The sequence below is a fragment of the Pecten maximus genome, chromosome 1 (assembly GCF_902652985.1).
Source record: "Pecten maximus chromosome 1, xPecMax1.1, whole genome shotgun sequence".
Taxonomy (NCBI): Eukaryota; Metazoa; Mollusca; class Bivalvia; order Pectinida; family Pectinidae; genus Pecten; species Pecten maximus.
This window is the reverse complement of record NC_047015.1, coordinates 30,090,959-30,116,044: the sequence shown is the minus strand read 5'-3', so window position 1 is coordinate 30,116,044 and position 25,086 is coordinate 30,090,959. Positions and strand designations below refer to the sequence as shown.

General features: G+C 39.7%; 1 protein-coding gene across 1 annotated transcript; it reads right to left on the bottom strand.

The window, feature by feature from the left end:
* Positions 1 to 15,898: 15,898 nt before the first annotated feature.
* Positions 15,899 to 23,340, bottom strand: LOC117338337 (agglutinin-like protein 2). The gene is made up of 4 exons (XM_033899688.1): positions 23,311 to 23,340; positions 20,066 to 20,512; positions 17,978 to 19,295; positions 15,899 to 17,472 (listed from the first exon to the last, which is right to left on the bottom strand). The coding sequence occupies exons 1-4, from the start codon at positions 23,338 to 23,340 to the stop codon at positions 15,899 to 15,901; spliced, it is 3,369 nt and encodes a 1,122-aa protein (XP_033755579.1).
* Between the last annotated feature and the right edge of the window lie 1,746 nt (positions 23,341 to 25,086).

Genomic DNA, 25,086 nt, shown 5'->3' with positions numbered 1-25,086 from the left:
GGGACATGTACCGTGTGATGTGGGACATGCACCGTGTCTGTAAAGTACAGTAATGCGGGACATATACCGTGTCTGTAAAGTACAGTTATGTGTGACATGTATCACATATGTCTATTAAGTACAGGGGTGTGAGACGTGTACCACACATGTAAATGGTTGTGAGACATGTACCTCCCATGTACATGAGCGTGAGACATGTACCTCCCATTTACATGAGCGTGAGACATGTACCTCCCATGTACATGAGCGTGAGACATGTTCCTCACATGTACAGGGTTGTGAGACATGTACCTTCTAAGTACAGGTTTGGAGACATGTACCTCAAAGTACAGGTTGGGATATGTACCGTACCTCACATGTACATGAGCGGAGACATGTTCCTTACTGTACAGGGTTGTGGGACATGTACTCCAAGTACAGTATGGCGTGACATGTACCTCAAAAGTACATGAGCGTGAGACATGTACCTTTAAAAGTACAGGGTTGTGAGTATGTATCTACATGTACATGAGCGTGAGACATGTACCTCAAGTACATGAGGTGAGACATGTACCGTCACAGTACATGAGCGTGAGACATGTACCTCTGTAAGTACAGGGTTGTGGGATATGTACCTCACAGTACATGATCGTGAGACAGTTCCTCACATGTACAGGTGTGTGAGACATGTATCTCCATGTACATGAGCCGTGAGAACATGTAACCTTAACATGTACATGTAGCGTGAGACATGTCCCCCCTGCTCCCATGTACATGAGCGTGAGACATGTACCTCACATGTACAGGGTTGTGAGACATGAACCTCACATGTACTTGAGCGTGAGACATGTACCTCACATGTACATGAGCGTGAGACATGTACCTCCCATGTACATGAGCGTGAGACATGTACCTCACATGTACATAAGCGTGAGACATGTACCTCCCATGTACATGAGCGTGAGACATGTACCTCCCATGTACATGAGCGTGAGACATGTACCTCACATGTACAGGGTTGTGAGACATGTACCTCACATGTACATGAGCGTGAGACATGTACCTCACATGTACAGGGTTGTGAGACATGTACCTCACATGTTCATGAGCGTGAGACATGTACCTCACATGTACATGAGCGTGAGACATGTACCTCACATGTACACGAGCGTGAGACATGTACCTCACATGTACATGAGCGTGAGACATGTACCTCACATGTACACGAGCGTGAGACATGTACCTCACATGTACATGAGCGTGAGACATGTACCTCACATGTACATGAGCGTGAGACATGTACCTCACATGTACATTAGCGTGAGACATGTACATCACATGTACAAGGTTGTGAGACATGTACCTCACATGTACATGAGCGTGAGACATGTACCTCACATGTACATGAGCGTGAGACATGTACCTCACATGTACATGAGCGTGAGACATGTACCTCACATGTACAGGGTTGTGAGACATGTAAATCACATGCACAAGGTTGTGAGATATGTACCTCACATGTACATGAGCGTGAGACATGTACCTCACATGTACATGAGTTGTGAGACATGTACTACACCCGACTGTAGAGTACTGGGTCGTGATGTATGTACCACGCATAAGAGGATTATCATACATGTCTGTAAAGGGGCGGGAACATCACGATTTCTGATGTGGTTAGGTATTATTTAGTTTTTAAAAATGTTTTAGAATACTGTCCCTGTAATGACAATTAAGTTTGATAATTTGATTTTCAGATCAATTGGTTGGCCCCAATGGTTTCTCCGAAGAATCCTATTGAATCTTAACAACCTAATAATGATAGGAAGTTTACATATCAAATACCAAAGGCTGGCGTGTTCGTCTCCTCAAGGAATATGCTGTATTGAATGTTTCCAACTTTTGAACACATTTGTAATTGCCAACAGATGTCGCCTGAATCGTGAATCGATTTTAGTGTCCGTTCATTGTTTATTGTTTAACATCATGAAACAAGAAGAAAGTTAAACAGTTGTGCTTTGCATTACCTCGTTTGAATACTTGATACTGAGCTAGTAGGGCATTGCTGTGATTGACATCAAAGACCTACATTATATCTACGTTTAATTTACAACGAAACGTAAAACAACAGAATGCCCATTTCATGATGTAAAATGTATTTTGTATGATGTGTTATTTAGTTTTAGTTATAATGATGTGTATTGGACTGTACGATGTTTTTGCACTTCAGGAATCACCATCACGTTATTGGCACACAGTTTAATTTTAACATGGTTTTCAGCATACCTAAAACTAGCTAGCCTTATCATACCACAATTAGTCGATGCCATTCTTCCATGGTAAATTGTAAATGGTAAACGTATCTGGAATGTCATTTCTCTTTGATTTACAGCGGAATCGTTTCCACGCGACAAGTTGTAATACGATCAAAGATCATGTAATCGCTGAGGGTGATATTTGGCGTGGTAGTAATCAGGCAATGGTTTCATCATTAGCTAGAGATGCCATTTGGTCGACCTCGATATCAACACGGCCGTCTTAACCATTGGTTCTTCAACCTTATAACCCCAAAGGCGTTTGCACTCCGTCTTATGATCATGGTCACTGGTCACAAACAATTACACACCACGTGATCGGGGGTTAATAAACAATTACCCTGATGTTAGTGTACACCAGTAGCTACAAACTATCATGTGTCTCGGATGGCCGGCAGCTTTAGAAAGAACATTGGGATCCAAGATGTACCATAAAATAACAGTAGATGTGAAACACTTCTATCAAAACCAATCAATAGGAACAAAGGCGTGATACTATCTGATATTACTTTTACTTTTCACTAATGAATTAGTCCTACAGATGACTGATTGATTTTATGAAATATTCAAAATGTTCTGATTTACGTTTACGTAATTAACATTTTAATATTTGTGGATAAACAAATAATGATGTTTATGTGTAAGGATCAGAGAGTACATGTATTTAACTTAAACGTTTTTTTTTAATTAGTATTAAAACATTTTATCGTATTATCGATATGTATTCTATGTTACAATGTAAAGTTAGCGTCCATGCATAGTCATTAGCTATCCTAGTATCGTGTGTACACCTAAAACATTATATCGTGTAAGGCAAACTGCGAGGTAATATTCATGGAAAATGTAACTAAAATAACTTATAGTATTGGTATAAAGTCGTGACCTTGCTTAAGGTCAGAAAAAAACAACAACATAAATAACTGAACATAAATCCAACTAAATACAATTTACAAAAAATTATAAGTCGTCGCTTAGAATCAGAATTTGATGTAGATCCTTACATAGAACACAAACATCCAGAGTTAAGACATACTACAATCTGTGTCACATGTCACTTTCCGAGATACCATCTATCAGCGACACTTTGGCACAGCAGTGGACAGCTACAATGTGTTTATCTCCGGTCATTACCACTTACATGTATTACAGATAACTCTGGGGAAAGGACATTTAGACAATGACCCTTTAGAACAAAATGCTACGCTTCGAAGACATGAACACTCAAGAGGTCATCAACAAATTATGAAAGCAAAATTAAGAACAAAAGAAAGAAAAAGGGAAAACAAAGGAAAGACCATCAGGGAGCAGAAAAGGACCAGTAAATAAAGGATTTATTCGAAACAAGGCAGGTGATATATCGCGGCCATGGTATCACAACAGGCATTAGGTCCCACAACACTCCGAAATACCCAAATAAAAAATACTCACAGAAGAGGTGCAATAAGAATACAACGAAGGATAAAAGAAATGCAACTCATCGTATATCGGAGAACATGTGAGGACATTTGGAATCTGTTTTCGAGAACAGAAGAAAGGTGTCGGAACTTTCAATTTACTAGATCGGAATGGAAAACATTTGAGTCCAAGAAAGAAAAATTACAGATTATTCTACGCATGATAAGATTTTAAACAAAGAGCAGCCGAATAGTCATATAGTGTAAACGAAAAGAAAAAAAATGTCGATTTGATTAGAGTTTTAAAAATTCATTGTAGCTACGTTTACACTGGTCATTTCTATGATGAATGGGGTATAATGGTCGCGGACACTATATTCGTCCATTACTGAAAATTTGTTTGCGTAATACTTACTACAGTAACCCTAACCTGAGAAGAATGCTATAAAACAGTGGATACAAAATCATTTTCGCAAACTTAATTCACTGAATAGTTTATCTATATAGAATAGATACCAAGACTGTTCTAGCAGCGTACATTGTAAATACGTAAAAGCCCTTCCTCGTCAGAAGTAATGTTTGGAGGCACGAAGCTTTGTTTGTATTAGTCGATAAATGTATTACTCGGTCGCGTAGTCCCTCAGCCTGGTGCCTTTTAAGTAACAATATGCTGTATCGATAGAGTAACTCTAGGTAAAATATAGCTATCTGCATAGTGGCTAACTTAGATATACTGAAACTGATATTGATGCATCCATATAATGCATAAATATTTAAAAAAAAATCTCGTGATAGCTAAAGTTATATAAAATAACATCGGCCCTAAAATTATTTGTCCTTATAAATGAACATTCATAAAAAAAAAAAAAAAAAGAAAAAAGAAAGAAAGTAAAATGATCTTGTAGAATTCAACTACTGTTTTAATATGATATGAATAATATTTTTAAAGACTGGTAACATACGTCGTATTTCAATAACATTTATAGCAATGATACATCAATTGTCATGACACTATGTAACGTCAACAAACCATAAGATAGTTAGAAACACACCCTATTAAAATTTACTGATATAAAAAGAAAATGATTGAACAACAGGCATATATATAAATTTTACTCTCCAAATAAACAGTAACATCACAATGATACAAACATGGACAGACCAAAGTGATACAAACATGGACAGATCAAAATGATACGAACATGGACAGATCAAAGTGATACAAACATGGACAGACCAAAGTGATACGAATATGGACAGATCACAGTGATACAAACATGGACAGATCACAATGATACAAACATGGACAGACAACAGTGATACAAACATGGACAGATAACAACGATATAAACATGGACAGACTACAGTGATACAAACATGGACAGACCAGAGTGATACGAAAATGGACAGACCACAGTGATACAAACATGGACAGACTACAGGGATACAACCATGGACAGATAACAATGATACAAACATGGACAGACTACAGGGATACAGCCATGGACAGATAACAATGATACAAACATGGACAGACTACAGTGATACAACCATGGACAGATAAGAATGATACAAACATGGACAGACTACAGGGATACAACCATGGACAGATAACAATGATACAAACATGGACAGACCACAATGATACAAACATGGACAGACCAAAGTGATACAAACATGGTCAGACCAAAGTGATACGAATATGGACAGATCACAGTGATACAAACATGGACAGACTACAGTGATACAAACATGGACAGACTACAGTGATACAAACATGGACAGACTACAGTGATACAAACATGGACAGACCAAAGTGATACAAACATGGACAGACTACAGTGATACAAACATGGGCAGACCAAAGTGATACGAACATGGACAGACCAAAGTGATACAAACATGGACAGACTACAGTGATACAAACATGGACAGACCAAAGTGATACAAACATGGACAGACCAAAGTGATACAAACATGGACAGACTACAGTGATACAAACATGGACAGACCAAAGTGATACGAACATGGACAGACCAAAGTGATACAAACATGGACAGACCACAGTGATACAAACATGGACAGATCACAGTGATACAAACATGGACAGACCAAAGTGATACAAACATGGACAGACTACAGTGATACAAACATGGACAGATAATAATGATACAAACATGGACAGATCACAATGATACAAACATGGACAGACCAAAGTGATACGAACACGGACAGACCACAGTGATACAAACATGGACAGACTACAGTGATACAAACATGGACAGACCAAAGTGATACAAACATGGACAGACTACAATGATACAAACATGGACAGACCACAGTGATACAAACATGGACAGACTACAGTGATACGAACATGGACAGACCAAAGTGATACGAACACGGACAGACCACAGTGATACAAACATGGACAGACTACAGTGATACAAACATGGACAGACCAAAGTGATACAAACATGGACAGACTACAATGATACAAACATGGATAGACCACAGTGATACAAACATGGACAGACCACAGTGATACGAACATGGACAGACTACAGTGATACAAACATGGACAGATAACAATGATACAAACATGGACAGACCACAGTGATACAAACATGGACAGACAACAATGATACAAACATGGACAGACCAAAGTGATACAAACATGGACAGACCACAGTGATACAAACATGGACAGACTACAGTGATACAAACATGGACAGACCAGAGTGATACAAACATGGACAGACCAAAGTGATACAAACATGGACAGACTACAGTGATACAAACATGGACAGACTACAGTGATACAAACATGGACACCACAGTGATACAAACATGGACAGACCAGAGTGATACAAACATGGACAGACCAAAGTGATACAAACATGGACAGACCACAGTGATACAAACATGGACAGACTACAGTGATACAAACATGGACAGATAACAATGATACAAACATGGACAGACCACAGTGATATAAACATGGACAGACCAGAGTGATACAAACATGGACAGACCAAAGTGATATAAACATGGACAGACCACAGTGATATAAACATGGACAGACCACAATGATACAAACATGGACAGACTACAGTGATACAAACATGGACAGACCAAAGTGATACAAACATGGACAGACCACAGTGATATAAACATGGACAGACCACAATGATACAAACATGGACAGACTACAGTGATACAAACATGGACAGACCAAAGTGATACAAACATGGACAGACTACAGTGATACAAACATGGACATACCACAATGATACAAACATAGACAGATCACAATGATACAAACATGGACAGACAACAGTGATACAAACATGGACAGATAACAACGATACAAACATGGACAGACTACAGTGATACAAACATGGACAGACCAAAGTGATACAAACATGGACAGACCATAGTGATACAAACATGGACAGACAACAATGATACAAACATGGACGAAACATGGACAGACCAAAGTGATACAAACATGGACAGACCAAAGTGATACAAACATGGACAGACCAAAGTGATACAAACATGGACAGACCAAAGTGATACAAACATGGACAGACTACAGTGATACAAACATGGACAGACCAAAGTGATACGAACATGGACAGACCACATTGATACAAACATGGACAGACTACAGTGATACAAACATGGACAGACTACAGTGATACAAACATGGACAGACCAAAGTGATACGAACATGGACAGACAACAATGATACAAACATGGACAGACCAAAGTGATACAAACATGGACAGACCAAAGTGATACAAACATGGACAGACTACAGTGATACAAACATGGACAGACTACAGTGATACAAACATGGACAGACCAAAGTGATACGAACATGGACAGACAACAATGATACAAACATGGACAGACCAAAGTGATACAAACATGGACAGACCAAAGTGATACAAACATGGACAGACCACAGTGATACAAACATGGACAGACCACAATGATACAAACATGGACAGACTACAGTGATACAAACATGGACAGACAACAATGATACAAACATGGACAGACTACAGTGATACAAACATGGACAGACCAAAGTGATACAAACATGGACAGACCATAGTGATACAAACATGGACAGACCAGAATGATACAAACATGGACGAAACATGGACAGACCAAAGTGATACAAACATGGACAGACCAAAGTGATACAAATATGGACAGACCAAAGTGATACAAACATGGACAGACCAAAGTGATACAAACATGGACAGACCAAAGTGATACGAACATGGACAGACCACATTGATACATTACGTTTAAAAACAGTTTTTGGTGTAAGGAGCATTCTAAATGAGGATACAAATTCTCCTATCTTTGTTATATATTACCTTAAACATTTTTATCACTAAAAGCATTTTCTCCCTAATACCATTTTACCTGACGTTTATTCAACAGCCCATCACGCCACATCCTATCAAATACGTCCGTCCGATTCTATGTTCTTTTTACTATTGTTATTTTACGGATTTTTAAGTAATACTATTCTTTAAGATTTATCATTGGATGGTACCTATTTTTAATTATCTATGACCCTGATGGCGTACAGTATTCCTTTTTTAAATACATTATGATATTTTCTCATTGATAACATTACAAAGAATACCAATGAAATACAATCAAGTTTTATCCTTTAAGAGGTTTTTTTTCAAACACATTATATGAGATACTAGAGTAAATTAAGTTAATGAAATACTGCAAGTAGGAAAAGTACAGCTCCATTTTAAACTAAATTAAAATTATTTAAATGAAAATCATCTATTGATTCCAGAAGTTGATGAAGACGCAGTTATTGGGGTGGTTCAGTAACAAAGCTAATTAGATTGTTATTTCAAAAAATCTCCCACGATGACTGAGATAAATCAATAGTGTTTATATTTTAAATGCTAATTACTATATTCATGATGGTGTTTATAGCTTTTTTAATGACAAAGTTTAGCGTGTACCACTAACTTATAGGTATCTCTGGCCTGTAAATACGATCAATTACGATAATTTATTTTATGCGACAGTGTGAACTTCGATCCAACTTATTTCTATACCATTATGTTCGAAGTTAATTATTCCTTTTTGTAAAATAGCATTTCATCTTACGTGTATATTAACACACCACCACCAAGGCGTTCGTTTCAGTCGATCATGTGTATAGAAATTATTTCTAAATACCAAAATATGCGATTTCAGGAGCAAGATGAATTACTGTATTATACGCATATTTGCTATTAAAACTTGAATAGCATCAGTTTAATATCGCAATTATATAACAGCTACATGGAAAACATCACGATTGTATAGAGGGTCATGATTTAACATTTATTGAGAGGAATTTCAATATTCGTAAGAGCGTGATTTCTGTCATAAACAGAATACGACTTCTCAAAAGTAATGTTTTCTATTGTGAAAGAAGTGTTTATGCTGAAAACATGAGGAAAGTCTCCCTGGACTCCCCTGTTATTGGAACACGAGTGGAAAAGGTCTCGTGCTCTTTTGCGAAATACGTGTCAAGATAGTCCAAGGTAATCCCTTTTTGTCACTTCCATTTGTCTTGAAACTCCGTGAGATCAATTTAATGGGAGAGTTGACCAAAAGTCGAACCGGCATCATGCCTGTGTTTGGCATGTGGTTGACATCTTATGTACGAATCCTTTGATTCCCTATTGGTGCCCGTCTCGCTAACACAACTTTCTCTATCAACACTGAGATGTAGTATAAGGTTGTAGTAGTGGGAGGAAAATCGTGTAGTTATATATCTCTGTCAGGTACTTAATTACCTTCTACTATTACGAAATACCTTTGTATAGCTCGCTGAGGTAGGGTTCTCTATAAGTTCTTACATGTAACAAGGTCTGCCGTCCAAAAGAAACAATGGTTTGTGTCCGTCAATACAAACCTTCGATATCAGTAGGTTTTTTTTTAACGAATTCGCATTCCTATTGTAATTCCACCTCTTGATAAGAGACATTCCTTGTTTAAGACGGCTAATGTGTCGTGCCGAATATCACGACTTCTACAGTAGGTGTTTCTAGACTTATGGTCGCCATGATTACCTTCAACAATATCATGCTGTGTGGCATTGCCCTAGTTACCATTTTGTTGATACGACATTACTTAAATTTGACAATAGGTTTCTTGTTTTTATGGCGAGTATACATAAAACTCTTCATCTTCCGAAACACGTTTGTGCGTGCCTGAGGTTATGCATTTTTCATTTTCATTTGAGCTGAATTTTTATATATCTTATACTTCATTTCGGTGATGACGAATCTTAAACACGTTAAATTCATCTTAAGCTTAAGAATCAGTAAGCGTTGAAAACATGAACCATTAGGTTGGGCGGATTTCCAGTCATAGGTTGTCGTAGACAGCTCAGCATTATGACGAGGCAACCCTAGATAAGACTGCTCAGAATCAATGGCGTGTTAGAACGCTGACGTCATTAATCTTTCATACACAGATAGTGTAATCAACAAAACTGGAATGCAGGGAAGGAGTCAGTCCGCGGCGGTTATAATATAACGGAACTCAAAAAACACAAAATACGTCATATCGATCTACAACTAGTCTGCAAAACTTCAGTAGTTTCGAAAACTATATATCTATATTAAAATGAGTATATGAAACGCATGCTTTTGATGTTCTGATCTTAGTAGATGTGCTTTTAATACCAGCATATACATTTGTCTTTTTTGTTATACAAAGTAAACTAGATCAGACGTGACCGGAACCTACACTGGTTATATTATAAAATAAACTTATGATTCCAAGAGATTCAGATTGATGAAGGCAGTGGGGAAGCTTTATGGTCGGCAGTCTCATCTCATTCGGAAATTTTCGTTTCTTTATGTGATATGAAGTTCAACATGCAATGCTCGTTAATACATCACCCGTGTCTTGTGATTCAATTTAAATATTCGTATTAATCATATATTTTGGCGCACTCGCTATTTTAGCACGTCATTGTAATTTACCTGATTACCTGGTAGCCTTAAGATTAATTGGTGCACCACGGGGTTACATGTATCTCCCATTTAATGAAAACCTGAAACTAAAATTACCGATAATAATTTAGCTTTATGATTTCAGCTAGAAAACTAAATTAACATTGCCACTAACATATGTGCCATGTTGGCTACATTTCATTCGTTATTATATTTAGAAAACGCCCTAATAACTTTATTCTAATTAGGCACTAAGATGTGATTTTTTTTTTTGTCACACAAAATAGGGAATTAATGATAATTTTTTATCGGTGTACAGATACTGAGTACGTTTAATGTTGAACGTAAAGCAAATTGTTAATTTAAAAGATGTTAGTTTTCTACGCCAAGGAACACCTCACTTTCACACAGGAGGAATTATCCGTATTAAAGAATATGACAGGGTCAAGGGGGACAGGAAGAAAAAAATGTTGTTCAGAAAGAATAGAAAAGCTCCAAATTTACTAATCATGCATTAAGGGCAACAGATACAGTCCCTATGACCTTCCAATAAAACATGACTATGTACCAAAATAAGCCAAGTTATTTGTTAATCTACAAATATTTCCCCTAAATCTACAAACATTTCATGAAATGAACGACATTATTTACCAGCTAGTACCCCTATATGGATATCGACTAGCCTGTAACGAATTGAATTCTGATCTCCCTCTAATTGAATATGGACTAGCCTGTAACGAGTGACATAGTACCTTTATCCCCCTATATAAATGTCGACCAGACAGTAATCAATACGGTACCCAGAGGTCAACAGGACAGGTGGTTGTCTATAGTGGAGATCAATGTGATTAGTGGATTACCTTCCAAACGTCAATATTCTGTTTATATAGAGAACCTAGCACGAACACGACATACAGTGATTACCAGGCAATAGACAATTACACGGAAGCAGAACTGACAAAATCGTAATTTTTGACAAAAGGATAAAGAAAGGAACTTCATTTAGTTTAAAACGACAGTTTTTCCCTTTTCGTTTTATTATCAAATATCGACTACTCACAAACGGTATGTCGTATGTTTAAACCATATTATATATTGTTTTTCAGGTGAAGTGCATAGTAAACGCAGCCATGTAACAGCTGATCATGTCAGCATGTCATGGGCGTACAGTGCTGGTATGGCAAGAACATGTCAGGATGTCATGGGTGTACAGTGTGTGATATTGTTCAGAACATGTCAGGATGTCATGGGTGTACAGTGTGTGATATTGTTCAGAACATGTCAGTATGTCATGAGCGTACAGTGTGTGGTATTGTTCAGAACATGTCAGTATGTCACGGGCGTACAGTGTGTGATATTGTTCAGAACATGTCAGTATGTCACGGGCGTACAGTGTGTGGTGTTGTTTAGAACATGTCAGTATGTCATGAGCGTACAGTGTTTGGTGTTGTTCAGAACATGTCAGTATGTCATGAGCGTACAGTGTTTGGTGTTGTTCAGAACATGTAAGTATGTCATGAACGTACAGTGTGTGGTATTGTTCAGAACATGTCAGTATGTCACGGGCGTACAGTGTGTGGTATTGTTCAGAACATGTCAGTATGTCACGGGCGTACAGTGTGTGATATTGTTCAGAACATGTCAGTATGTCACGGGCGTACAGTGTGTGGTGTTGTTTAGAACATGTCAGTATGTCATGAGCGTACAGTGTTTGGTGTTGTTCAGAACATGTCAGTATGTCATGAGCGTACAGTGTTTGGTGTTGTTCAGAACATGTAAGTATGTCATGAACGTACAGTGTGTGGTATTGTTCAGAACATGTCAGTATGTCACGGGCGTACAGTGTGTGGTATTGTTCAGAACATGTCAGTATGTCACGGGCGTACAGTGTGTGGTGATGTTCAGAGCATGTCAGTATGTCATGGGCGTACAGTGTTTGGTATTGTTCAGAACATGTCAGGGTGTCATGAGCTTACAGTGTGTGGTATTGTTCAGAACATGTCAGTATGTCATGAGCTTACAGTGTGTGGTATTGTTCAGAACATGTCAGTATGTCACGGGCGTACAGTGTGTGGTGATGTTCAGAACATGTCAGTATGTCATGGGCGTACAGTGTTTGGTATTGTTCAGAACATGTCAGGATGTCATGAGCGTACAGTGTTTGGTGTTGTTCAGAACATGTCAGTATGTCACGGGCGTACAGTGTTTGGTGTTGTTCAGAACATGTCAGTATGTCATGGGCGTACAGTGTGTGGTGTTGTTCAGAACATGTCAGTATGTCACGGGCGTACAGTGTGTGGTGTTGTTCAGAACATGTCAGTATGTCATGGGCGTACAGTGTGTGGTATTGTTCAGAACATGTCAGTATGTCATGAGCGTACAGTGTGTGGTGTTGTTCAGAACATGTCAGTATGTCATGAGCGTACAGTGTGTGGTGTTGTTCAGAACATGTCAGTATGTCATGAGCGTACAGTGTGTGATATTGTTCAGAACATGTCAGTATGTCATGAGCGTACAGTGTGTGGTATTGTTCAGAACATGTCAGTATGTCATGGGCGTACAGTGTGTGGTGTTGTTCAGAACATGTCAGTATGTCACGGGCGTACAGTGTGTGGTGTTGTTCAGAACATGTCAGTATGTCATGAGCGTACAGTGTTTGGTGTTGTTCAGAACATGTCAGTATGTCATGAGCGTACAGTGTTTGGTGTTGTTCAGAACATGTCAGTATGTCATGAGCGTACAGTGTGTGATATTGTTCAGAACATGTCAGTATGTCATGAGCGTACAGTGTGTGGTATTGTTCAGAACATGTCAGTATGTCATGAGCGTACAGTGTGTGATATTGTTCAGAACATGTCAGTATGTCATGAGCGTACAGTGTGTGATATTGTTCAGAACATGTCAGTATGTCATGAGCGTACAGTGTGTGATATTGTTCAGAACATGTCAGCATGTCATGAGCGTACAGTGTGTGGTATTGTTCAGAACATGTCAGTATGTCATGAGCGTACAGTGTGTGATATTGTTCAGAACATGTCAGTATGTCATGAGCGTACAGTGTGTGATATTGTTCAGAACATGTCAGTGAGCTGAAAGGTGCAATCTTATTACAATGTAAAATCTAGATGGTCTAGTTTAAACATATTTTATTTGAAAACATTTCAAAAGGAATTGGACACAAGTTTTACAACTTACAATCTAGAGGGTCATTCTCACTACGTTGCATGGACATCTAACAGCATCCCATAAGGGGTCACGTCAGGGTGACCTTTTGGATTAGCCAATCAAATGACTACTTCCAGAATCTTGGAAGTGAATTTTATATGTCCGAATTAGCATGACTAGATTGCATAGCTTGCATAATCTGTCAATTTGTTTCAAGTCATTTCATCCCAAAAAGCTATATGTACAAGCTGTACCGAAATGGTTTGCTTCAGATGCATGCTGTGACGAAATGGTTTGCTTCGGGGACATCGACAAATTGACAATTCGCCCTGAAAGTGAAATACACACATTTCAAAGGTCATCAGAACGTGACCCCTTATGGGATGTTGTGAGATGTTCGTGAAACGTAGTGAAAATGACCATCTGGATGTTAATTAGATTGCTGAAAGGTGCAGCACAATATCCCCGCAGTCAAACTGGATTTTGATATCTGTTGTTTTATATTGCGCCAAACAACCCTCAATGAAATAGTTGTACTCGGGACCGAATGGGTTACCAAATCGGAATGGTACATGTACAATCGATATGTCTAGTAGGAATACAGAAGCGCTGCTCTTTTGGACAATCAATTGCGATGTTTGTTTATCGTTTTGCACCCACCCCTACCAAAACACACTTCCCTATCATCTTGGGTCATGGAGTGAACAAAGTCACACAGCACATGCACTATGTGGCCTTTTACGGTTCAGACCCTTCCCACAGATCCATCAAGTTCTATTACATGTCGGCAAAGTAGTGCTCTTTTAGCAGGAAGTGACATCAACACACAGGGGAATTCTGGGATAATTCTATTAAAACGTCTACAACCAATATCGGAGCGACCGCTGTGGCCGTCAGAGCATCTAAGAAAGTCGGTAAATATCGGGTTGTCACGGCAACTATCGCAACTTGTAGAGGTACCTAACATAAGTGATTGCATGTTATCTAGCATAGCAGCCAGATGCAGACTTCTCCCCAGTGTAAAGATTTCCTCACTTACCAAGGGAGATTATCCACTCTAGATCTTATCACGGCAACAAAAGGATCATACATGCATGCAAGCTATCTATCAATAAATTTGTTATTTTCAAAGAATACAACTAAATAGCAAATAAACGGGGTAAGACTCGAAACGGTTAAATAATCTGACTTATAACCAAATAATTGTAATTACATTGATGAAAGTAATTTGAATAAGTCATTAGAGAAAATACAGTTTGTATGCATTATCTCATTGTGGTCAATGTGGATAACGAACAAGCCATCCGAACGTCAGACCTACGTCTGAGCACAGCTCATGAGAGTTGTTCCCCCTGTAAGCACAGACAACAGGGCAACGTGATGAAATATATAGGGGAAATAACTCCATCCAATAACCTCCTCATTCCTATCGTTATCTATCATTGCAAAAAAGGTATCCGATTTCATTCATTTTTTTTCCGGCAAAAACTGTTCATTTTATATAACTGATTCCTGAATCATGCGAAATGTGAAATGGTACATTTTTTGGGAGTTTAAGACCGCTTCTTGTTAGAGAGTAGAGGTTCTTTTCTAGATAGTCTGGCTCAGGTTGTTAATGGTTGTAATGTCGGGAGTCTGGTCCAGGTTAGTAAAGGTTGTTATGTCGGGAGACTGGTCCAGGTTAGTAAAGGTTGTTATGTCGGGAGACTGGTCCAGGTTAGTAAAGGTTGTAATGTCGGGAGTCTGGTCCAGGTTAGTAAAGGTTGTTATGTCGGGAGACTGGTCCAGGTTAGTAAAGGTTGTTATGTCGGGGGTCTGGTCCAGGTTAGTAAAGGTTGTTATGTCGGGGGTCTGGTCCAGGTTAGTAAAGGTTGTTATGTCGGGAGACTGGTCCATGTTAGTAAAGGTTGTTGTGTCGGGGGTCTGGTCCAGGTTAGTAAAGGTTGTTATGTCGGGAGTCTGGTCCAGGTTAGTAAAGGTTGTTATGTCGGGAGTCTGGTCCAGGTTGGTAAAGGTTGTTATGTCGGGAGTCTGGTCCAGGTTAGTAAAGGTTGTTATGTCGGGGAGTCTGGTCCAGGTTAGTAAAGGTTGTTATGTCGGGAGTCTGGTCCAGGTTAGTAAAGGTTGTTATGTCGGGAGTCTGGTCCAGGTTGGTAAAGGTTGTTATGTCGGGAGTCTGGTCCAGGTTAGTAAAGGTTGTTATGTCGGGAGTCTGGTCCAGGTTAGTAAAGGTTGTTATGTCGGGAGTCTGGTCCAGGTTGGTAAAGGTTGTTATGTCGGGGGTCTGGTCCAGGTTAGTAAAGGTTGTTATGTCGGGGGTCTGGTCCAGGTTAGTAAAGGTTGTTATGTCGGGAGTCTGGTCCAGGTTAGTAAAGGTTGTTATGTCGGGAGTCTGGTCCAGTTTAGTAAAGGTTGTTATGTCGGGAGTCTGGTCCAGGTTAGTAAAGGTTGTTATGTCGGGAGTCTGGTCCAGGTTGGTAAAGGTTGTTATGTCGGGGGTCTGGTCCAGGTTAGTAAAGGTTGTTATGTCGGGAGTCTGGTCCAGGTGAGTAAAGGTTGTTATGTCGGGAGACTGGTCCAGGTTAGTAAAGGTTGTTATGTCGGGAGTCTGGTCCAGGTTAGTAAAGGTTGTTATGTCGGGGGTCTGGTCCAGGTTAGTAAAGGTTGCTATGTCGGGGGTCTGGTCCAGGTTAGTAAAGGTTGTTATGTCGGGGGTCTGGTCCAGGTTAGTAAATGTTGTTATGTCGAGAGTCTGGTCCAGGTTAGTAAAGGTTGCTATGTCGGGGGTCTGGTCCAGGTTAGTAAAGGTTGTTATGTCGGGAGTCTGGTCCAGGTTAGTAAAGGTTGTTATGTCGGTGGTCTGGTCCAGGTTAGTAAAGGTTGTTATGTCGGGAGTCTGGTCCAGGTTAGCAAAGGTTGTTATGTCGGGGGTCTGGTCCAGGTTAGTAAAGGTTGTTATGTCGGGAGTCTGGTCCAGGTGAGTAAAGGTTGTTATGTCGGGAGACTGGTCCAGGTTAGTAAAGGTTGTTATGTCGGGAGTCTGGTCCAGGTTAGTAAAGGTTGTTATGTCGGGGGTCTGGTCCAGGTTAGTAAAGGTTGCTATGTCGGGGGTCTGGTCCAGGTTAGTAAAGGTTGTTATGTCGGGGGTCTGGTCCAGGTTAGTAAATGTTGTTATGTCGAGAGTCTGGTCCAGGTTAGTAAAGGTTGCTATGTCGGGGGTCTGGTCCAGGTTAGTAAAGGTTGTTATGTCGGTGGTCTGGTCCAGGTTAGTAAAGGTTGTTATGTCGGGAGTCTGGTCCAGGTTAGTAAAGGTTGTTATGTCGGGAGTCTGGTCCAGGTTAGTAAAGGTTGTTATGTCAGGAGTCTGGTCCAGGTTAGTAAAGGTTTTTATGTCGGGAGTCTGGTCCAGGTTGGTAAAGGTTGTTATGTCGGGGGTCTGGTCCAGGTTAGTAAAGGTTTTTATGTCGGGAGTCTGGTCCAGGTTAGTAAAGGTTGTTATGTCGGGAGTCTGGTCCAGGTTAGTAAAGGTTGTTATGTCGGGGGTCTGGTCCAGGTTAGTAAAGATTGTTATGTCGGGAGTCTGGTCCAGGTAAGTAAGGTTGTTATGTCGGGAGTCTGGTCCAGGTTAGTAAAGGTTGTTATGTCGGGGGTCTGGTCCAGGTTAGTAAAGGTTGTTATGTCGGGAGTCTGGTCCAGGTTAGTAAAGGTTGTTATGTCGGGGGTCTGGTCCAGGTTAGTAAAGGTTGTTATGTCGGGAGTCTGGTCCAGGTTAGTAAAGGTTGTTATGTCGGGAGTCTGGTCCAGGTTAGTAAAGGTTGTTATGTCGGGGGTCTGGTCCAGGTTAGTAAAGGTTGTTTTTTTGTCGGGAGACTGGTCCAGGTTAGTAAAGGTTGTTATGTCGGGGGTCTGGTCCAGGATAGTAAAGGTTGTTATGTCGGGGGTGTGGTCCAGGTTAGTAAAGGTTGTTATGTCGGGAGTCTGGTCCAGGTTAGTAAAGGTTGTTCTGTCGGGAGTCTGGTCCAGGTTAGTAAAGGTTGTTATGTCGGGAGTCTGGTCCAGGTTAGTAAAGGTTGTTACATTGTATGTCGGGAGTCTGGTCCAGGTTAGTAAAGGTTGTTACATTGTATGTCGGGAGTCTGGTCCAGGTTAGTAAAGGTTGTTATGTCGGGAGACTGGTCCAGGATAGTAAAGGTTGTTATGCCGGGAGGCTGGTCCAGGATAGTAAAGGTTGTTATGTCGGGAGTCTTGTCCAGGTTAGTAAAGGTTGTTATGTCGGGAGTCTGGTCCAGGTTAGTAAAGGTTGTTATGTCGGGAGTCTGGTCCAGGTTAGTAAAGGTTTTTATGTCGGGAGTCTGGTCCAGGTTAGTAAAGGTTGTTATGTCGGAAGTCTGGTCCAGGTTGGTAAAGGTTGTTATGTCGGGGGTCTGGTCCAGGTTAGTAAAGGTTGTTACATTGTATGTCGGGAGTCTGGATAGGTTAGTAAAGGTTGTTATGTCGGGAGTCTGGTCCAGGTTGGTAAAGGTTGTTATGTCGGGAGTCTGGTCCAGGTTAGTAAAGGGTGTTATGTCGGGGGTCTTGTCCAGGTTAGTAAAGGTTGTTATGTCGGGAGACTGGTCCAGGTTTGTAAAGGGTGTTATGTCGGGGGTCTTGTCCAGGTTAGTAAAGGTTGTTATGTCGGGAGTCTGGTCCAGGTTAGTAAAGGTTGTTATGTCGGGAGTCTGGTCCAGGATAGTAAAGGTTGTTATGTCGGGAGACTGGTCCAGGTTAGTAAAGGTTGTTATGTCGGGAGTCTGGTCCAGGTTAGTAAAGGTTGTTATGTCGGGGGTCTGGTCCAGGTTAGTAAAGGTTGTTATGTCGGGAGTCTGGTCCAGGTTAGTAAAGGTTGTTATGTCGGGAGTCTGGTCCAGGTTAGTAAAGGTTGTTATGTCGGGGGTCTGGTCCAGGTTAGTAAAGGTTGTTATGTCGGGAGTCTGGTCCAGGTTGGTAAAGGTTGTTATGTCGGGAGTCTGGTCCAGGTTGGTAAAGGTTGTTATGTCGGGAGTCTGGTCCAGGTTAGTAAAGGTTGTTATGTCGGGAGTCTGGTCCAGGTTAGTAAAGGTTGTTATGTCGGGGGTCTGGTCCAGGTTAGTAAAGGTTGTTATGTCGGGAGTCTGGTCCAGGTTGGTAAAGGTTGTTATGTCGGGAGTCTGGTCCAGGTTAGTAAAGGTTGTTATGTCGGGGGTCTGGTCCAGGTTAGTAAAGGTTGTTATGTCGGGAGTCTGGTCCAGGTTAGTAAAGGTTGTTATGTCGGGAGTCTGGTCCAGGTTGGTAAAGGTTGTTATGTCGGGAGTCTGGTCCAGGTTGGTAAAGGTTGTTATGTCGGGAGTCTGGTCCAGGTTGGTAAAGGTTGTTATGTCGGGAGTCTGGTCCAGGTTAGTAAAGGTTGTTATGTCGGGAGTCTGGTCCAGGGTATCGTTTCACAAAGCTTCGTAACTTACGAACGTTCGTAAATATTTACGAAAAAGTTACGCCAAGCTTACGAATTTCGTAAGTGCGTTTCACAAAGGTGTTCGTAACTTTTTTCGTATCTTACGTCAAAATCATACGTTCTCCCGGTAAAAATATACCACTCTCTAACTTGGAGGTACAAAAGGACGACACTTCTTGGGTGAAAATTGTACGCCGGTCCTATTCCCGGGTCACGTACACAGACTATGAACTTTATTTTGTTCTATCAAAACAACGTATTATTGATCGAAGATCATTTTTTCTATAAAATTCCAATTCGTATTGTTTATCATGGGTTAAAACAAACAGTAACAACGCAATTTTCACAGATTTTGCTCAATGCCCAAAGACATACATAATGTTCCTAAAATAGACAATATGTTGGCACAGTCTGCGAATATGCGTACACTTAGTTTCATGACAATGTGTATTTTGCCGGCACCCTCCTCGACTTTCAAAACCCGGTTTCCACCTCGAAACAATCGCTCACAAGGCATAGTCGTTGTCTTATGCTAATTTATAAATGAGTACGACGTCATTTTCTGTTCAAAAGGGCATGTCTGTGCACGATTTTAAATTGTTTTCGTAAGTTACGACAGGGTTGACATGGCGTAAAGTTACGCAAGGTTTTTGCGTAACTTACGAACGTTCGTAAGTTACGAAGTTTTTGTGAAACGCTTAGTAATTCGTAAATGTGACTTACGCAAAGTTCGTAAGTTACGAAGCTTTGTGAAACGATACCCAGGTTAGTAAAGGTTTTTATGTCGGGAGTCTGGTCCAGGTTAGTAAAGGTTTTTATGTCGGAAGTCTGGTCCAGGTTAGTAAAGGTTGTTATGTCGGGAGTCTGGTCCAGGTTAGTAAAGGTTTTTATGTCGGGAGTCTGGTCCAGGTTAGTAAAGGTTGTTATGTCGGGGGTCTGGTCCAGGTTAGTAAAGGTTGTTATGTCGGGGGTCTGGTCCAGGTTAGTAAAGGTTTTTATGTCGGGAGTCTGGTCCAGGTTAGTAAAGGTTGTTATGTCGGGGGTCTGGTCCAGGTTAGTAAAGGTTTTTATGTCGGGAGTCTGGTCCAGGTTAGTAAAGGTTGTTATGTCGGGGGTCTGGTCCAGGTTAGTAATGGTTGTTATGTCGGAAGTCTGGTCCAGGTTGGTAAAGGTTGTTATGTCGGGAGTCTGGTCCAGGTTAGTAAAGGTTGTTACATTGTATGTCGGGAGTCTGGTCCAGGTTGGTAAAGGTTGTTATGTCGGGAGTCTGGTCCAGGTTAGTAAAGGTTGTTATGTCGGGAGTCTGGTCCAGGTTAGTAAAGGTTGTTATGTCGGGGGTCTGGTCCAGGTTAGTAAAGGTTGTTATGTCGGGAGTCTGGTCCAGGTTAGTAAAGGTTTTTATATCTAATCTACACAGTACAACAGTGTACTCAGCGTTTGTCATTGATTTATCAGCGGAGAAAAATAAAGGATTGCATTTTGATCTTCAACGCAAGAAACATTTCCTATGGTGATTAAAACTCATGCTTCACCCTAGTAGTACAATCTTTATTCATTATAAAAACTGACAATTTTCTGTACGAGTTATAGCAGCATAATAACCTCTGTAACCCGACCCAATTAACGAAATTTGAGTTCTCATTCAGTTCATTTGTACCGGCGACGGAAGCAGCTCGGAAGTTGAAGACTTTAACGAGAATTGAAGATGTCAACAAAGACATTATCGACGTTAATATGTCTGTTTACAACCTCATTGTCACGTGACTTATCCAAATATGGTATCCCTGATGTCAGAGCTTGGCAATTATATGGACGTTTTCGTCTGTTTGGAATAGTCAGTGCGGTCAATGGGGTCACACAAAGGTTCTGTTCCACTGTTTTGCCATCAATTATTAAGAAAGAGCATCGATCGCTCGAAATATTCATTGTAGTTTTCGAATAGCACATGGGAGTGAGAAAATTAACACCCTTTCAACCACCAAGGTATATAATATTTCTTCATCCGCCGGGACATAAATAGTTTCTCAGCCACACGTAGAATCGTACTATGAAACGCTTTGTACGGGATGGTACTGTAAGTAGATATGTTAACAGGATTTTGAGTATCAAACCCAGTATCGCATATTTTCCGTGACTTCTCCCAGACACTTTAACACTAGCCCTCCACCTCTGGGTTGCGAGTTCGAAAGCCACGTGGGGAAGTTACCTGGTACTGCCCGTAGGCAGGTTTTTTTTTTCTCTGGGTACTCCGGCGAATGACCAGTGAAGAGTATGTACACTGAAGTGTGAAGTTATGTACGCTGAGGCGGTACATGTATATAGTGTAGAAATCAATTCGATTACGCTTTATTTGCATGTATTAAGACCTGAATAAAGATATGCGAGAGTTTATGGGCCCTCTCGTCGCCATTTAGAACCGGCAACTCCTGCATATGATTTTACTCATTAAGCCATTATTTACCAAGAAGGATATAGAACCCTTGTTTTTTCCAGCAGGATATATAACCATTGTTTTCCCAACAAAATATAGAGCCATTGTTTAACCAGTAAAATATAAAACGATTGTTTACCAAGAAGGATATAGAATCATTGTTTTCCCAGCAGGATATACACTGTACATGTATAGTCCAGAATAAATAACCATTGTTTTCCCAGCATGGTATAACCATGGTTTTTCCCAGCAGGATATAGAACCATTGTTTTTCCACCAGAATAAAGAACCATTGTTTTCCCAGCAGGATAGAAAAAAATGTTTTCCCAGCAGGAAAGGAAATCATTGTTTACCAAAATGGATTTTTTTCAACTATTAGACTATCGTCTAGACTTTTCGTTCGACCTTTTTCTGCCCGTACAAGAATAGCTTATCGTTCCTCTTGTTTTCGCCTTTCACCTGATTAATAACCTCGACTTGTTTTTCGTTTTAGAACATTTTGTTTTAGACGACGCAGACAGACACATCCATAACGAATGGGGGAATCAAGAGCACAACATACAGCGGAGTAACGGATAATTTTTCAGGTACATATTACGTATTCAACTACAGTGTTGTACGTATTCAATTACACTGTTGTACGTATTCAATTACAGTGTTCTACGTATTCAACTACAATGTTCTACGTATTCAATTATAGTGTTCTACGTATTCAACTACAATGTTCTACGTATTCAACTACAATGTTTTACGTATTCAACTACAATGTTCTACGTATTCAATTACAGTGTTGTACGTATTCAATTGCAATGTTCTACACATTAATTGCTATGTTCTCATATTTAATTGCAGCGTTCTGCATAACTTTAAACGGCCATGCTCGTATCAACTAAATTTATCTATAACTCGTCGTTATTATAGTTTTTAATCAGTCGTATTTTTCTTACGGAAAGTTAAATATTGGATTGTGTCATGGTGTGAGATTCAGTAATAAAGCATTGTACACATTGGAAATGTACACCATCTACCATATTCATATCAAATCAAGAGATATAACCTTGCATAGTCACATGCATGTACATTTTTATGTTTAGTAACATACGCGTATATAACCGATGTAACTGCGCATAGTCCTGAGCTGTTGTTACCGGTGTTTATTTCTGGGTTTAAAGAAGATCGGGAACGTAATTTTGCACACCCATCTAACTGTCTTAGTTTTGTTGGTAAGACAATTTTCAGGCATTTTGTAGGTAAACAACGTCCTAAACTATAATGAACCCTTTAAGATATTTAAAAGCAATAGTATTGCAAAATTGGAAAGTGTAAACTTACCGCCATTTCTACTTTAGATGTTAACCGCTCCCTCCGCAAATAATGTAAACAATGAGACGAAGTTGACAGGGTGTCCGAATATAAGCGGTGCTATTAGTTGTATCTAATGGATTCGAATACAGTTTTTTTCTTTACATAATGCTTAACTATTTTTTTCTAACTAACACTATCTACAGCTGAAATTATCTTAAATCAAATATTCATTCATTGAATATTTAATTACCCGATATCCGTTTTCTGCGAGGAGAGCCATATCGGTCCAAATATTATAAGACTCTTACATATGTGTATATGTAGGATAGGGATATTCCACCCGAGGGGTCACAAACTGTGGTGAAACCCGAGGCTTGCCGAGGGTTTTACCACATTTTGTGATCCCGAGGGTGGAATATCCCTAACCTACATACACACATAATGAAAGAGTCTTTTTTTCTCATATCACTACCAAATTTCTGTCAGCTATAAACATAACAGTTGTAGATGTTAAAGACGCTATTTTAAACCTCGATTGTTCCAAAGCTATTGGTCCAGATCTAGTAAATACTCGACTACTCAAAGAAGCCGGAGATGTTCTATGTAACCCCCTAAGTAATATTTTTAACAAATCTCTAAACTCTAGTGTTTTTCCTTCTGAATGGAAAACAGCAAACGTTACTTCAGTACATAAAAAAGATAGCAAGTCACATCTATCAAATTACAGACCGATTTCGTTATAATCCATAGTTGGAAAACTGATGGAAAGATGTGTCTTTAAATATATGAATAATTTTTTACTTACCAATTCCCTCCTGTCATCTAATCAATCAGGTTTTAGACATGGCGATTCTCCAACCAACCAGCTTCTTTCTATCATCCGTGATATATACTCTTCTCTTGATAAAGGCAAAGAAATAAGAAATGTCTTTTGCGACATCAGCAAAGCCTTCGACCGTGTTTGGCACAAAGGTCATTTATGTAAACTATCTAGACTTGGTGTTCGAGGTTCTTTACTTTTATGATTCGAAGATTATCTTCATAACCGGAAACAAAGAGTTATTATTAATGGAAAAAAACTCTAGCTGGTGCTACATTAAGGCCGGTGTTCCACAGGGCTCCATACTTGGTCCTCTTTTATTTCTTATATTCATCAATGATATTGTGAAAAATATTAATTCTATTATCAAATTATTTGCAGATGATGCTTCCTTGTATGTAATCATTGATACCCCTAGAATAAGTGCAGAAGTTCTTAATTCTGATTTAAACAAAATCCATAAATGGTCGAAAGATTGGTTGGTTGTTTTTAATCCTAATAAAACTGAAACTTTATTAATAAGCCGAAAATCCGTCAGTCTCGTCCATCCCCCCTGACTATGAATGATACTAATATTACTGAAGTTTCGTCACACAAACACCTCGGTGTATTTCTCTCTAGTAATGGGTGTTGGGATGATCACATCAGCTATTTATTGACAAAAATCTCGCCAAAAATAAATATTATGCGGAAATTCAAATTTTCGTTAGATCGTCTTAGTCTCCAAATCTTGTATTTCACACTCATTCGACCCATAATAAAATACGGCGACATTTTCTGGGACTGTCTCACACAGGCTCAATCCGACCTTCTTGAAAACATTCAGTTAGAAGCAGCACGTATTGTTACTGGTGCCACTAGACTAACTAGTAAAGTCAAGCTTTATACTGAAACAGGCAGGCTTCCCCTCGAACGAAGACGACAACAACATAAATTAATTCAGTTTCATAAAATCGTTCATGGCCTTGCACCCAAATTCCTTCATGACATCCTTCCCTCACGTAATAACCGAATACATGACCACAATACACGTGTTGCTGATAACTTTCGTCCTATCACTTGTCACACAAGTTTATATAAAAAAATCGTTTTTCCTTCTGTAATTTGCCCCTGTAACTCCCTTCCTGACTTCATTAAATGTGATCCATCATTACCCAGACTTAAAAAAACATTTAAATGAACCTAATAGTATTGTCCCCTCTTTCT